This window comes from Solea senegalensis, linkage group LG2 (assembly GCF_019176455.1).
Source record: "Solea senegalensis isolate Sse05_10M linkage group LG2, IFAPA_SoseM_1, whole genome shotgun sequence".
NCBI classification, from domain to species: Eukaryota; Metazoa; Chordata; class Actinopteri; order Pleuronectiformes; family Soleidae; genus Solea; species Solea senegalensis.
The window spans coordinates 34,049,195-34,065,161 of NC_058022.1; the positions used below are offsets into that span (position 1 = coordinate 34,049,195).

At 41.8% G+C, this 15,967-nt stretch overlaps 2 protein-coding genes across 5 annotated transcripts in view; both read left to right on the forward strand.

Annotated features, from left to right (window-relative positions):
* Positions 1 to 4,208, forward strand: part of LOC122785675 (nck-associated protein 5-like) — a 115,213-nt gene extending 111,005 nt beyond the window's left edge. For all 4 annotated transcript variants that reach the window (XM_044051582.1, XM_044051590.1, XM_044051595.1 and 1 more), the window contains one exon: positions 2,358 to 4,208. In XM_044051582.1, the coding sequence (XP_043907517.1) occupies positions 2,358 to 2,627 (270 nt within the window). In that variant the 3' untranslated portion in view covers positions 2,628 to 4,208. The remainder of the gene's footprint in view (positions 1 to 2,357) is intronic.
* Positions 4,209 to 6,330: 2,122 nt separating this feature from the next.
* Positions 6,331 to 14,017, forward strand: LOC122785697 (ly6/PLAUR domain-containing protein 1-like). Its single transcript, XM_044051604.1, has 4 exons — positions 6,331 to 6,540; positions 8,478 to 8,612; positions 11,154 to 11,435; positions 12,848 to 14,017. Exons 1-3 carry the CDS (start codon positions 6,489 to 6,491, stop codon positions 11,405 to 11,407), a joined length of 441 nt encoding a protein of 146 aa, XP_043907539.1. The 5' UTR covers positions 6,331 to 6,488; the 3' UTR covers positions 11,408 to 11,435; positions 12,848 to 14,017.
* Positions 14,018 to 15,967: the final 1,950 nt, after the last annotated feature.

Below are 15,967 nucleotides of genomic sequence, written 5' to 3' on the forward strand. Positions count from 1 at the left end.
ATGAACGCGACAAATGTGAGAAGGGAAACTTTATAAGATTTATAAGCTTTATAAGCCATTTTGAGCTAACAGAACAGTCTGTCGTCAAGAACCTCTTGAGGACCCAGCTCATCCAAGAGCATCTTCTGTCCTATAGCACTTACCCCGGCACCATCTCCTTCTGCACTTGGATCTCACCCTCTATCATTCCACTGTTCCTATCATGCGGAGTTCTTTCCAAGACTACTTCTATCTGGCTTATTCCTCTTTTTAGTAAGTCACTTTGGATGAAAGCGTCTGCTAAATACTTAAATGTCCTGACGTACATGAGGTGAATGGAGCCGTCGCTAATGGAATCAGTGACACCTGATGCTTTTCCTGCCAAAACATGTCAAAATGGCTGCTGTGAAATTGATGTTCCTCACTGTAAGATCATCAGGCAGATGATATCAGGATTTCTTGCTTCGGGAAAAGTTTCACAAAACGACCACAGACGGGTGAAAAATGACACAAATACAGACAAAAATAAGTGCAAAAACAGGTAGAAAGGACAATTGATGCTAAAAAGAGACCAAAAAATACTCAGAAATACTGGGGAAAAGACATCAAATGTGGAGCTGTTCTTCTCTCTTGCCTTAACGGACGCTCAGATGTACCGTATCGACGCGGTCTTGTTTTTGTTTTCCTGTCTGTGTCGTGTGGAGTTCAGAGCTGAAGGGGGAGACGCGCCTCACAGCGGATTGCTAAACGGTCGGTCCAGGTTTGGCAGCTTCCCCAGAGGTTGCTCGAGCCCTCCAGCTATTCCTCTGTGAAGTCACCCCTGCGAACAAAATACCCGCGTAACGTCGGCGATCTGTAAAAGCAGAGACTTTTAACGGCGTCTGATGAGGCGTTCTGACGCTGATTGCCTCGGTAACTAGCTCCCTGAGGGGCTGTTTGAAGCAAATACTGTCAGAAATGTCAAATAGTGAAAGAGTTGGCACATCATAAACAACAAGTGGCTATTTTTAAGGCTTACGTTTTGTTCTTGTTGTTGTTTTTTTTTATTATTTGCTATGATGCAGCACAAAGTAGTGGATGGTTAATGCAGGCCTTTGCACTTTTGCTGAGTCTAATCACTGCTGCGTTGCCTGAAGGCGTGTTCCTTTGAAAGAGCAGCTCAGACATGATTGGTCTGAAATATCACAACATTTTTTTTTATTACCTTCTTATCTGCCTCTGCTGCGAGCGCATGTCGTCGCTCTAACCAAAGCGGGGTGAGACTAACCCTGCTAATTGAGGCGCCGCTAACAGATCGCGGCTTTAGTTGGAACGCTTCCCTCGAGTGAAAGCTTTCCTGCTTGTGCTCATCTATGAATAAAGCAGGAAACGGTGCATTTAAAGAGCCCGCGTTCACGTAACGGTGAAGACATGCAGGTTCTGTTGACGTACATTTAGTCCATGAGTGTGATAAAAATCTCAATATGGATAGATCGCCGTCACGATCTCCTGTGGCGTCCGTCTTATTGCTTTGCTGCACAACACTGCAAACAGGACACGGAGCAATGTCAGCCTCACACAGAAGCCGCACTATCTGTCTCTGAAGGTGATGTAAAATATGTATAACAGCAACCTGTTATACATATAAGTGGGTACTACAGTTTCAATAAACTCCCACCGTCTGTTTCATTTGAACCCTTAAGAGTGTTTCAGCTGCTTTATTCCATCACTATATTTAAACAATAATACAGTATAAGAATGTGTGAGTGTCTTATATCCTTTTTTTAAAGCACAACTGAGGCAACGTGAGTACAAAGGTTTAAAACTGTGTCGAATTGGTGGAATGTGTGAAATACGTCACAGTTCAAAGTTCACTTTCACTCGTTTTTATGAACAAAAAGAACAGAAAAACACGTCTGTTTTGTGACTTCTGCACAATTATCGCTACTTTATAGCCCGACTAAAAATGCGATATAAAATGAATCGTAACTTTGACTCAGCAACACACAAGAACACAGAGGAAAACACATTTTTTAAAATGCTCTACATCAGAGATAAATGAAAACAAATAAGATATAAAAACGTGTGACCTAATAGACCTAAGAACAAACAATAAAACAATAAAATACTGTAGGAAATATAAAAACAACACAAATAAATAAGTCATACAATAAACTATTTATTAAAAAAAGATAAAAAACAACGTATGTGACCTATAAACACACACCCCCTCCCCCAGGGTGTCCATATAAGGAGTTGTGTATTATTCCTATGGCAGTTTACCATGGGTGCACCTGCGGCACAGATCTGTGCCACGTGACCACTAAGGGTCAATAAACCCAGTTGATTCAGTTTCACCTTTTTGTTGCTCAAACATGTTTCTGTTCCTGTCTCTGCAGAAGGAGATTCCCCTGGAGAAAACGCCGGTGGACGCAAACCACCCGAGCCCCCTGGACTTCTCTCTGGAGTCCCTGAACAGCGGCCTCTTTCCCGACACGGACCTCGCCGGGCGCAGAGCCGGCTGCCACCCGGACGCGGCGAGGAGCGCGGACGAGCCGTCCTCCTCCAGCTTCTCCAGCAGACCCGGCGGGGATCCCGTCGGCTCGCTGAGTGACTCTCTGTACGACAGCTTCTCCTCCTGCACCAGCCAGGGATCCAACGACGTATAGGGGCTGTAGCGGGGGCCGGTCTCGAGGCTGGTTTTTGCAGCCAAATCCCATGCATTGATTGTTCAGATGCTGAAGGGTGAGCCAAGCCTGCAGAGTGGATGTTCACATCGGCTGGTCTTGAAAACGCAGGGCTGGGTATTGATTTGAATCTTTCCGTAAGAGCAGTATCTGGACGCCTGTATCGATTCTCACAGCGTTACTGTGTTAGCCGGCCCGGTCGTGTTCTTTCAGTCAAACACGGAGCAACTCTCTGCTCTCATATTTATTCCATGCACTTTAGACACCATTACTCATTCATTCAAAACACGTTGTTTTTGGTACCTAAGAAATCTCAAATGGCACAGATGGTGCCAAACTGTGCCAAACTGTGCCGAACTCGGCATCTCTTTACTAAAGCCTCTGTAAGTCTGCTCTGCTTCACTTGAGCAGCGTCAGACTCTGCACACCTCGTGTCCACATGTTGTTACATGACTTCCTGGACTTTTTTAAGCTCCTACTGCATATTTTTAAAGGTGATATTTACTTTAAAATGCAGTATTTTTTCCTCCATTTATGCCGGGTTCCATCTGCGTTTTACTCTGACACGGTGAAACTTACACTTCTCACACGTGTTCTCTTCAGTTTGGTACCGAGACACACAGAAACACACAGACACAGAGAGAGTTAGTCGATGCCTCGTCGATGCCACAGAAAGTACCGGAGGTTTGATACCCAGCCCTCACAACGACCCTCTCTAACGTACAACACGAAGCACTTAGTGGCGCTGAGGACACGAGGCCGACGCCAAACGAGGATCTTTCATACAGCGACGTCTCATTGTCACACACACACCCCGGAGAACACTGTAACAAATACTGTACAGAGTTTGTAAAGTCAGTTTCAATCACAGTTATTCAAGCAGTGATGGAAGCACGGGGGGGCGGGGCAACCTCTTGGGAAATGTTGGCGTTAAAAAATGTTGCTTTCATTGCATTCCTGTTGGCAATGAAAACTAGATTTAAACCCACGAGGTTCTTTTATGTCTTTGCTGCTACGCACACACTGCCGCCGCCTCGTGAATTCCCCCCCCCCAAAAAAGTTGCCCCTGTGGGATCTCATTTTGTTTATTTGAAAACACTTTTGGTTCCGTGGGTAGCCGTGCGAGCAGATGACGACGAAACGACACCGAGAACTCCGTATTTAACCGTAGACGATGTCAGTGGAATGTTTCCATGTGGTACACGAGCGCGTGTCCCAGTGTCGTCGTTGGTAGCTCAGGGAAACTAAACTGGACTCATGTAGATTGTACAACTTCAAATATACAGCCATCAGGAAAATGTCTTTTTTAAATATTTCCACCCTCCTGATATGAAACTCCTCGTTCGCTCTCATGTAGCACAGCAAACCCTGAACTCTCCAAACCTCAGTTTTTCTGCTCGTATAGTTGTATATTTTGTTTTTTTTGTGTTTTTGTTGTTGTTGTGTATATATATATATATATAAAAATGCTATAAGTTAATATCAGAATGGGCATTGCTGATTGATATATGCAAATCATTAAAAATAAAAAATAAAATTGTTTGCCAGTCGTTGGCACGTTTGTTTTTGTTAAAAAGGACTTCTTTAGGATTATATATATATGAATATTAAAAGTCTTTATTTTGACCAATAAGAGCTAACGCTTCAACGTTTTTATCACTTTATTTTAAGAGACATATTTGAACTTTATAGGCTGAAGTGACGCCAACGCGTCCGTCTGGAACTCTGACCAGCTGGTGCTAATCCTAGCCGAGCGTGCGTTTGAACATTTTTGGTTTTTTTTTCTTTTCTATGAAACTGTTAATATTGTGTATGAAGAGAGTCTCTTGTATTTTTCTAGCTGTGCAGTATTTATAGCCCTCATTTTGTACTGTCAGGACTGTAGTGTGACTGTCACGCTTCACCTCTCTCCTTTAACGTTTGTTTTCTGGTTCCTTTGTTCAGAGAAATGGCTACCAGCAGTGTTACTTTGGTAATTATTATTGTTATTATTATTATTATTATTGCTGTGTGCAATTCTGTCTGTTACACTAGACTTTAATGCTATATTTTATGTAACTATTTCCTAAATAAATATGAGAAACTATTTCTTGTTTCAACCTGAGCTACAGTGAAGTGTGTTTATTTACGGTTTCTTCTTCCTCTGTCTGTTTTTTTACATTTGGCCCAAAAAAATCAGAATTATGACTTTAATCTCTGATTTTAATCTCTGACTTTTTCTCAGAATTCTGAGATTAAAATCATAATTTTGTGAAAGTCAGAATTCTGACTTTTTTTTCTCAGAATTCTGACTTTAATCTTTGACTTTAATCTCAGAATTATGACTTTAATCTCAGACTTCATGCTGTGTTATTGTTATGGGTTTGTTTTTTTTAATACTCTTTGTAGTACGTGAGCAGCAGAAGCACAAAAGTGATTGTGATGGAACTCTCTGGAAGAAATCATTGGATTTCAGTGGTGATAAAGTGGTCCTGGCAGAGGGTTTGCGCTCTCTGAGTGCTTTTCCTTTCTCCAGTTCATATACGAATTTAAACCGAATCCTTTCACGCCCTGGGGGCTTCGTGCAGCGTAATCACGGCTCCCACTCACACTCTGTCAGCAGGACACGAGGCTCACACACACACACACACGCACACACTGGCTGCAGCTCCATCCACGCTCGCGCGCTTCAGTCTGCTCATCGCGGAGGGATTTTGAGTCAATCAGTCCCTTGATGCTCAATTAAGTGCGTGTAAATGGACTCAATTAGTTTAGTCACGCGCCACTGAGTGTATCTCTCTCTCTTTGTGTCATCACCAGATGGATGGAGTTTGTTTTTTTAATAATTAAAAGAAGCTTTCTGGTATTTCAGCCTCTTCAATGTGAATTGTTCCTGGTTTCTTCCTGAAATCATCCAAACGGAAACATGTTTGGTTTGTTTGAGAACATCATTGTTTCCAAGTCTGGGAAACTCTAACCTCCATTTTACAACATTTGACTGGATTATATCTTCGTTTTCGATACATTTTTGTACACACGTTCATTCACTGAAAACAAAACTTTCAATTGTTGGATGTTCTGCAAAGGTTCCCTAAAGGTTGTGACAAAGTAATGTTAGGGGAATGTTGTGAGAACCGAATGTTCAACCAAAAACTAATGTTTGGAGAACATTTCCATACCATGTCAACCACAGGAGAACCTATAGGGAGGAACCTTCAGGGAACGTTCCCTGTTTGCTGTGGGAACGTTCCCTGAAGGTTCATCCCTAGTTTCTCCTGTGGTTGATATGGAAACTTTTATGAAACGCTTCAGAAGAAATTGTTAGCTGGGTCAACATTTTTAAGTTTGGGAAACAATGATGGATATTTTTCAACATTTTCAGCTTGATTAATTGAGAACATAATCCACAGATTAAGCTAAAATGATCTATAATTAAACGCTAATGGTAATATGATATATTATATATATAATATAATGGTTTTCATTTATAGGGGTTGAATTGAACCACATTCATAAACATAGAGAAATCCCGCAATTCACCTTTAATAAATATGGGCGCAAAAAAAAAACACATAAACAACATCAAATAATGTCAGTTTATTAAAGCGGAAAAATACAAAAAAATACTGACAAAACTGATGATGTCACGTGGCTCCTGATGATTTCTCTCCCCCCCTCTTTCTCTCCCTCACTTTGCGGAGCTCCCTCGGTCTCTCATCCACCTCATCCAGCCTCTCGCCGTGGACAGGATGCAGCGCGGCTCCGCGGGTGCGTCTCCTCCGTCTCCTCCGTCCTCCTCCGTGTCCGCGTCTGGACGAGTTCGCCTGGTCTGATGTCTCCACCGCGAGCGTCCTTTCGGAGAGAATGTGTCTTCTCGTTCTGGCGACTTTTCTCGGAGTCTTCCTTCTCGACGCAGGTGGGTGCAGCGCAGTTTTGCGGGTCCTCGGTGCCTCGGTGCGCACAGGCAGGAGATGAACAGATTGTCTCTGTGATAACTTTATTCTGAGGTCAAGAAAACACATGTAAAAAAAAAACCATTTGATTTTGAGAACTGTGGCAATGCTGCGTCTTTATTCCCAGTCATGTCTTTACGCACAGTGTCTCCTGCGCTGATTTGGCACAGGGCAAACAGACGCACACTTTGAAGTGTCACTACTCTACATGAGTGTGTTCTTTCTTATTTCCCCTCAAAGTACTTGCTGAAAATGCACAGAATTTCCTCTTCCATGGTAGGAAATTGGATGCAGCTGTGTCTGATTGTTCAGTGATTGAAAACACTGTCCACACCTGGGTGCAGCGGAGGTGTTTTCATTTGTCCTTATCGCTTTTGTGCTCTTTCCTATGTTGTGGAAGAAGTAAGGAATAGATTTAGAGCAATTCTCTGCACAGATGATAAGACGCAGCTCAGGCTGGACCAGTGTCACTGATATTCTCTGAAAATGAGTTTGTGTGGAGTGTGCTGCTGCTTCCCCATGATGGATGATGGAGGTGCCAGGTATTTGCTTTGGTTTGAGGTAATTAAAGCTTGTGCTTTGTGATATTGTTTATCAGTTGTTGAGCTGCTGGAGTTTAGATGAATGCTTGGTGCCATTTCAATAATTACACCGGTAATATGTGCCACTCGGGGACAGATAGCCCGGCAGTGTGATTGCAGGACGTCTCTGATGGAGTGCTGTGTTGAGAGAGACTATATACTGGAGCAGGCGGTCGCAGCATACATAACAATTCAGGCTTTAAACAAAGATTCAAGATCATTGATTCCCCTGCAGCTTTCCATGAAAAAGCACTGAGAGGTTTGAATTGATTGACTTGAGCTTTTGTGCAGGATTTAAAAAAAAACATATGGAGCTGCAGCAATTAAGTGATTAATCAATTAGTCATGTGGAAATGGAAGAAAAGATCCCTTTTTCAGGCAACCTGAGTGCTCAAAATGTTCCAAATTGGACTGAATTTGTGAAATTTGTGACATACGTCACAGTTCGGAGTTCACTTGGCTTCGTTTTCATGAACAAAAAAGGAAAGAAAAACGCTCTGTTTTGACATATTTATTAAAGCCTGAATATGTGACCGATAAACACACGCCCAGGATGTCCATATAAGGAGTTGTGTGTTATTCCCGCGTCAAACTACCGTGGGTGCACCTCAGGGTTAACAACTAAATGAATGGCCAACAGTTTTGATGATTGGTTTTTATTGTATTTTATACTTTATTTCAACTGTTGTGGACAAAATAAGACATCGGAGCACGTCACGTTCACAGAGGACACACAGAGGAGTTACAAGTCGCTTTTGTGCGCCGAGGAAAAAGCTCCTCTGTGGGCAGATTTACGATCATCAGATAAAGTTTGGGTAAAAGCTGCTAAAAGAAGTGACGCGCGCGTGTGTGTTATCTTTACGAGAAGATGCTGCAGTGGTCGATCAGACGCTCGTTTTTACCACCTCGAAGCGGCGCGGCGCTGCCTGTTTGTGTTGTAAATTGTGCTTTTCATACAGTTTCACACGTGTTTATGAAGAAGAATGTGTGAAAAGGGCTCTTTTAGGAGGAAAGTGGCTCATTCTGTCTCTTCCTTAGTGTGATGAGAGAGTGAAGTCACAACACTGTGCACAGAGGACAGAGACAATGACACTGCACTCTCACACAGACCCGAAAACACTATCAATCTCTCATAAGTGCCTAACACAGAGTTCAGAATAAACAGTGTGTGAAGTAAGACACAGTATATATATATAGTCCACATTTAATAGGAAATGCAGCTGAAATCAACACCAAATCGCCAGGAAAAGACAAAATAATTGAACTCTCCAGTTCTGAGTTTGACATTTCGATGTGCCGCTCCGCTGCTTTTGCCGCAGGAGATGCCCTTCAGATCCAGTGCTACCAGTGCGAGGAGATGAAGCACAACGACTGCTCCACGCCGGAGTTCATCGTCAACTGCACGGTCAACGTGCAGGACATGTGCCAGAAGGAGGTGCTGGTCAAACCTGATGGTACGTATTTATCCCTATTGTCTCTGGATGCAAAACCATACGTACGAGTTTACATTTACTAGAGAAAGGTCAATATTGGAATAATAAAATGACATTTAATGTCAATAACAAGGCGCGAGACATCTGGAATCATCACATCCTGTGATCCTTGATCACAACAAGGGTGTTTTAGAGCCGATGCAACTCGAGAGGGTTCCATTTTTCGTGAATAAAACACATCTTTGGAGGATTATGCATCCTTGGACTGAGGCAAAAAGGCTCTCAAGGATTTCATTTTCTTTGATGGCACCGGTGAGGATTAATAGTGGAGGTATTTTACGGGCAGAACTAAAACTCTCCACGTTCCTTATCCGTCTGCAGCACAAAGGTGACCGTCTGGATACTCGACCCTCTCACGGCGGCCACGTTTGATTTCTCCGGCATTTACACAAGCGTGTGAAATATTATTATTATTATTATTATTATTGTAAGTCATAAGCACTCAACAAGAATTGCTTTTGTCGTCTTTTGTTGTAAACAAGGTTGTCTGGACAACATTTAATGTGTTCTGCCGTGACATTTAAAGTTCTACTAACCCCAGTGATGTCATGTTTGCACCAGCCTTGTCGCAGCAGACGCAGAAAACAGGGTTCCAGTGTTGATTTCATGCCGTTCAGTGTCAGAGCGTCGTCAAGAAAAAACCTGAAGCACGTGTTCGGCGAGGACGAGGTTTGTCTTTGAAAGGAATCTGCGTCGTAACCAAAACATAATAAATTCAATTATAAATGCATCACAGCAGAGAGTTTTCTTTTCTCTGACCTTGTTTCAAGTTTTTCTTCATTAAGTTTGAAAATTGATTGATGCACAAAAGACTATTTAAATCTAAGTGTTTGATAATCATTCATATTCAGAACTGAAAAACACAATTAAAGGGTCGCAGACGATGTTGTTAGCCAGCTGTTTGTGTAGTCACGCTCATGTGGGGGTTCAGTAAAGGTTGAGGTTATTTGAGCTTTTCCAGCCGTGGACAGATTCTTGTGTTACAATACTCGTTATTACACAAATAAGACCAGAAGAAGAAGAGGTTTCATCATTTGTTTGTTTGTCTCTGTATATACTAAGGCACCAAGCATCCAAAATGTCTAGCAAGACCAATATCACAGTATTTATATTTAGTATTTATCACCTAAGCCTCAAAATGTCCACCTGGACATGTGTTTTTGTGTTTTTTTTATTTCTATTTATTTTATTTTAAGCAGAAAAAGGAGCCTGAAAATGTCCACCTGGACATGTGTTTTTTATTTTTATTTATTTTATTTTAAGCAGAAAAAGGAGCCTGAAAATGTCCTGTGAGGAAATGATTTACAATTTAACGGTGTATTAACAATTGAAAATGAAGAAAAACAAAAAAGTTTAAACTGTAGTTGTACATAAACACCAGATTGTGTGTGTTAAATTTGATCGCCAAAAAATTGGCGATGACTAACCGTTTTTTCCAACTTTCTCCTCTCTGGTGGCAAAAACCGCTGATTCACCGTCTTCCTGCACCAGCGCCAGTGAAATTACCGTAATAACCATCCAACACTGACTTGTGACTTGAAACTTAGCACACGAAGTGTTGTGAAATCTCTAAAAAGCTCTGCCCATACTGACGCATTTTAAAGCATTTTTTCAGGTTTCTTTGCAGAGTAGGCAGTTGTCATCGATTTACGTTGTGCTGAAAGGTTATTATAGCTATTTAATTAACAATGACACCGGACCACTCGCCTATAATGAGTCTAGAAAAGCAGCAGCTGAAGGTAAACCCTGTGGATGTGGAGCAGAGATCTGACAGCAGGCGACTCATCTCTGTTCTCTTGCAGCCTTCAAACGATCAGCACTGTGATGTGTTCCATGACTTCAGATATATTCTATGCTCTGCCCCCTCGCTTTCCATCGAAAGGTTCACGGTGCATTGTTGTTTTTTCTTCTTCTTCTTTTTACTCTTTCATCAATAAAAAAAGAGGCTTCCCCACAAAGAGGAAGCTTCTCACCGCAGAGAGAGAATTTATCTGAATTTCATTTAATCGTAAATTTCTCTTGCCCCAGTAAAGGGACATTTTATTTGCAGGCGAAAGACAAATATACACAATAAAAATGCCACATAAATTATATATATATATATATATATATATATATATAAATAAAAAACCATGGCTGCTATAACATCGCAGACAAACACATAAAGGATAAGACCAATATACAGCAGATGGAGAAAGCCCGGCTTGATAAGCGCGTCCACGGAGGCTCTTGAGTGCAATAAAAAGTTAGTGCACTACAGAATATGACTTTGTTTTTCTTCATACGAGCATAAATTGTAGTTACACATAACCCCGCTGACGAACGTCGCTTTAATAAGAGCCGACAGGAAGCCAATCGCAGCGAGAAACCCTGTAGAGTCATAAACTGTCTGTCTGCAGCATCCCAATATATGTGACGTTACAATCTAATTACTGCAGGGGACATTCTGATGCCATCTTTTTTACCATGATTCATCATTATTTTTTCTTTGCTCTTTGGCAGGAGTCCATTATCGTAAGTCGTGCGCCTCCTCCGGCGCTTGCCTGATCGCCTCCTCTGGTTACCAGCAGTTCTGCACCGGGAAGCTCAACTCGGTCTGCATCTCCTGCTGCAACACGCCGCTCTGCAACGGGCCCAAGAGGAAGCGGACCCTGCCGTCGGCGGCACCGCCGCCCCGTCTCCCGCACGGGGGCGGGCTCCTTCGCGTCCTCGTGACCTTCGTCCTGCTGCCGCTGATGCTCCTCCCACTCACGTAGATGCTCGCACCGTATTCCCGCTGTACAGGTTGTTATCTTTACTTGTTTTTTGTTTTCATCCGTGTTCTCAAAAACTATGTTGTCAAAGTTCTACTGATTGAACTTAGTTTTCCTTTCACCTTGCGTCCTGTATCTTCCGTCACGGAGGAGGCGTGAGCGTCCTGTCAGATTTGACAGCAGGAGGCGTGGTCGACCTGTCAAATCTGACGGGAAGATCACGCCTTGACGCCACCTAACATCAGGACATTTCTGAGGAAGGCGGACGTTACGGGCAACAAGGTGAAGGAAAACATTGACCACATGACCAACATCCTCCTCCTCATCCTCCTCTTCCTCACATATACTTCACACCCTGGTGTCGTGACATTAGAGTGAGATGAAGCGAGAGACGTGGTGACTCTGATCACATACCCCGGTTTCTACTGTAAACCAGTTTTCCTTCAAGTACCACCAGAGGAAGGTGGCGAACCACTGGTGGTACACGTACCACGGTTTGAGAACCATGGTCCTAGACTTTAGCAATTGGCAGGATAAAGTCACACGTAATGTAATGTACACACACTTCATGCACAGCTACAGCCACAGACAGACACATTTTTAAACTTTAATTTAAGTGCACCTCACCTTACAGTACATGATTTAAAGAGCAGCAAAATACAATAAAAACAAATGAAAAAACTGGCAACATTTAAAGTTAAATCTTAATAACGACAGGGAGGTGAGTCTGGATTTAAAAGTGAGAAGGGACTCAATGCTGCGGATGTTGGTAGAGGGGAAGAGTGAGGATGAAGGAGGTCAGAGGGGGAACGATTGTGCAGTTGTTGAGTTTTGAAGGTGAGAAGACACCGTTTGTTTAGTCCTGTGTCTTTTTACCAACTAGATAAACACACCTGAGCAAAAAAAGTACTTTTTATGAGCAAAAATGAAAGAGAAACACGTCTATTTTGTGTGATTTCTGCACAATTATTGCTAAACTAAAAATGTGATATAAAATGAATCATAACTTTGACTCAACAACACGAGAAGACGGAAAAAAACGCAGTTTTTAAAGCCTGAATATGTGACCTTTAAACACACGCCCACGGGATGTCCATATAAGGAGTTGTGTGTTATTCCCACAGCAAATTACCAGGGGTGCATCTGCAGTTATTAAGAGAATCGATTCATCACATTGAATGTTTATTTTTATATATATATAATTAAAACAAGCTTTCTGATTGTTTCAGCTTAACTTAAATGTGAATATTCTCTCATTTTTTTGCTCCATTTAACAAAGAAATCACTGCAAACAGTCATTTTGAGTCATTTCCAGGTTTGATGAACACTGATCGACATTTTTCAACATTTGATGAACCAAGCATCACGTGAACGTGCATCACTCGCTGGTCATTTTCAGCATCTTAAAGCCTGAATAAAAACCCTGTCCTGTTTCTGTCCCAGGTTGGATGGAGACGTGTGGCACCTGCATGGACCTGCAGTCACCGCTGTGATGTACTGATTATTGAGTATATCTTACACGCAGACACCACGCTGGCTTTTGTTTTCTGTCTTTCTCGGCGTTCTCGTACGTATATATCTAATCCAGACGACAGCACAGCCGCTGTGAATGAACTCTGTCGATGGAGCGTTGCTGTTGTTGTTGTCGTTGATGGAGATGGAGGAAGGACAGAGAGAGGCTCGCAGTTTTCTTTGCTTTTAATGTGAAGTGGAGCGTTTTGTGAAGCTGCTCTGGAGTTGTTTTCCTGGTCGTTCATATGCTGTAAAAAAAAAAAAGTGCAGGTAGAAAATGATTGTAGAAAACAACATAGACGACAGCAGAAACTGTATTTGTATGCACTTTTCATTCAGGCACAAAATGTCTCCTGAGTTCTCCTCGCTGCATTTTATGCATCATTTTCCACTGCCATGAAATATTGATTGACATCGCTCGCCGGGGAATGTTAAGGATGCTTAAATTGTCCCCCGGATTGTTTTCTATTTTTGCTCATTTATTCATTCGGTTGGGGTTAATTGGTCCTTAATAACATCCTATTAGAGCGACTTCAATATTCCAATATTGTAAAATGAGATATTGAACTCAAACAAAGAGAAAGAATGGACCAGGGAATGATATCAAATGTCTTTACAGAGCTATAAGCACAAATGAATCCTCTTCAGGGTGAAATCAGCCTTATTTCTCTTTACGTTTGCGTTTAGGAGAATGAAATATGTCCTAAAATGACAAATGTATGGATCATATTTTCATGTTCAGCTCATTATTTCACCATGTTTCCTCTTAAATGCTTGCAGGTTTTGTCAGAATGTAAAGTATAATATTTATATGTAGTGATAAAAGTCAGTATTTTGATGCCAATAATGAAGGTTCGGATTAAAGTTCTAGAGCAGAGAGTGTGTGTGTGTGTGTGTGTGCTGATTTCACATCATACTTCATCTAAAAAGTAACATAATGATTGATTTTGGTTTTTTAATGGAAGCAAAAAAACCACACATTTACAGTTCCAGGCGCAGACGTACGTACGGACCATGTGATGAATGTTTGGTGACTGGTCTTCTGTGAAGAGAAACACTGTATTCTGCTGAAAATGTGTTGTAAATAAATGACTAGATGGATTTCATGTTTTTCAGTCGGTAACAAGAGTTTAAAACCGCGTGTCATTAGTTATATAGGAACTCAGCGGCTTCACCAACTCAGGTTTAACTAGGATTTCTCACTATTTCCTCAAAACACCTGAAGTAATATACAGTGTAATAATTGACTCTTTAGGTTGTGCCAACAATTAATTGGACACATCCCAGCGAGCAGCGTCTCTGCTCTCCCTCCACAGTAATTAGGACCAAATTAGCAAACTTGCCTCCTCATAAATTTAAATAGAGCGATGGGAAATCGTCCATAGAATAGTCAATGCTGGCTGAGTGACCAAAACGTGGAATATTTCCACTTCTAGCAGCTTTTTCATCATGACACAACCAAGGAGGAGCCATGGATTCATCCATTTGACTCTTGGGAGTCAGATGTTTGGGCCTAAATGCTGCATTTTAGCACATGATTATCGCTCATTGTGACAAAAGCAGCTCATTCTCATGTTTTGCTTTGCAACATTTACTCTGCCGTGAACAAAATTCATCGTTTTTCATGCGTCATTCTGCTCCGGAACTTAATAAAAGCCTCGTATAAGAAACCCGAGCGTGAGCAGACTAGACAGCACAGATTAGACATAATCCACCTCTATATTACACTCATTTCACACTGGCTGTTTTTGTGATTCCAGTGGAAGTTCAGGGTAATTTGGCACAGATGAGGTCTCACACCTGTGCCGGAGCATGTAAAGTCCACTCTCTCTCTGTCTCCTGACCACTGCATCATTTAAAAACGCAGGATTTCACAGCTCAGTGGAGGGCGATGATGATTAATTGTGCTGCAGTGGCGTCTGCGCAGTTTTGTTTTTCAGTTCTCCTGCAATACTTTTGCAGAAGAGAATTAAAAAAAAAGAAAACAATGATATCGTTCAAATAAAATAATTGTGTGAGATGACTTTGATGTGTGTGTGTGTGTGTGTGTGAGGCTGCAGCACTTTAAACTCTGAGTCTATACAAAAGCATCCTGTAGTGTGAGGGCGGCTGGATGACAGAGCATCATTAAGCCTGACAAGAGAAGAGGAGGACGAGGAGGAGGAAGGAGGAAGGAGTCAGGACTCATACAGATACAGAGGGGAAGTGCCGACTGAAGATCTCCCGGGGTTAAGAAACAGCAAAAACAGGAGATTATTAAAAATAATAAGGCCCACCTCTGCCTCCGTCTAATGACACACTCGTGTTAGGGCTGTGGAGGTGGAAATACTCCAGTTGATGAGGGACCTCGACTCATTTACTTTGTTTACTGTGTCGGCAAAGTGTATCAGAAATGTTGAGCTATCGTGGCGAGGGCGTGGTGAAAGATTGCAGGATTAACTAAGAGAGAGCGGGCACCTCTGGTACACTGTAACTGTGCAGTATACAGTTACACTGAATCAGGGTCAAGCCGATTAAACTCACATTGCTGGTTATTACTCTTGAGGGATGAGATTATACAACAATTATCGGTATTAGTGGACAGAATCACTGCATTTAATCTGAAAAGGAGGAAAGAATGCAGAAGAATAACTGCTTTTTGGACTGAAAATTCAGTTTAAGTGATTTCCATTTGGCACAAATTGAAGATCAAGTAATTAGACTTAGTGTACATTCACCTGATTTGTATAAATTGTTGATGATTGATTGATATTTATGGCAGTTTTAGTGCTAAATGAAGGCAACACAGGTTCTCCAACACTGTGAGGTGAGGTGAGGTGAGGGATGTTCAGCTGCAGCACGCAACTTTACAGAATCAGTGTTTCTAAATTAAAATTAAAAAATAGGTAAATGAAAAACACATTATTACTAAGGATGTGAATAAAAATCAAGCCTGAGGAAAAGCATGCACACTTGCTCTTGAGAGGCAATTTATGGCTAAAGTGACTTCACCAGACTTTTGTTTCCACTTAAGTGCTCCTTGTGAATCCGAACACATAAAGAGACGTAAAT

Excerpts from the sequence above, each read along its gene's own strand:
- LOC122785697 (XM_044051604.1), top strand. The coding sequence starts at position 6,489 with ATGTGTCTTCTCGTTCTGGCGACTTTTCTCGGAGTCTTCCTTCTCGAC. Across the intron at positions 6,541-8,477 it reads AGTCTTCCTTCTCGACGCAG|GAGATGCCCTTCAGATCCAG; the intron begins GTGGGTGCAGCG and ends CTTTTGCCGCAG. Across the intron at positions 8,613-11,153 it reads GGTGCTGGTCAAACCTGATG|GAGTCCATTATCGTAAGTCG; the intron begins GTACGTATTTAT and ends GCTCTTTGGCAG.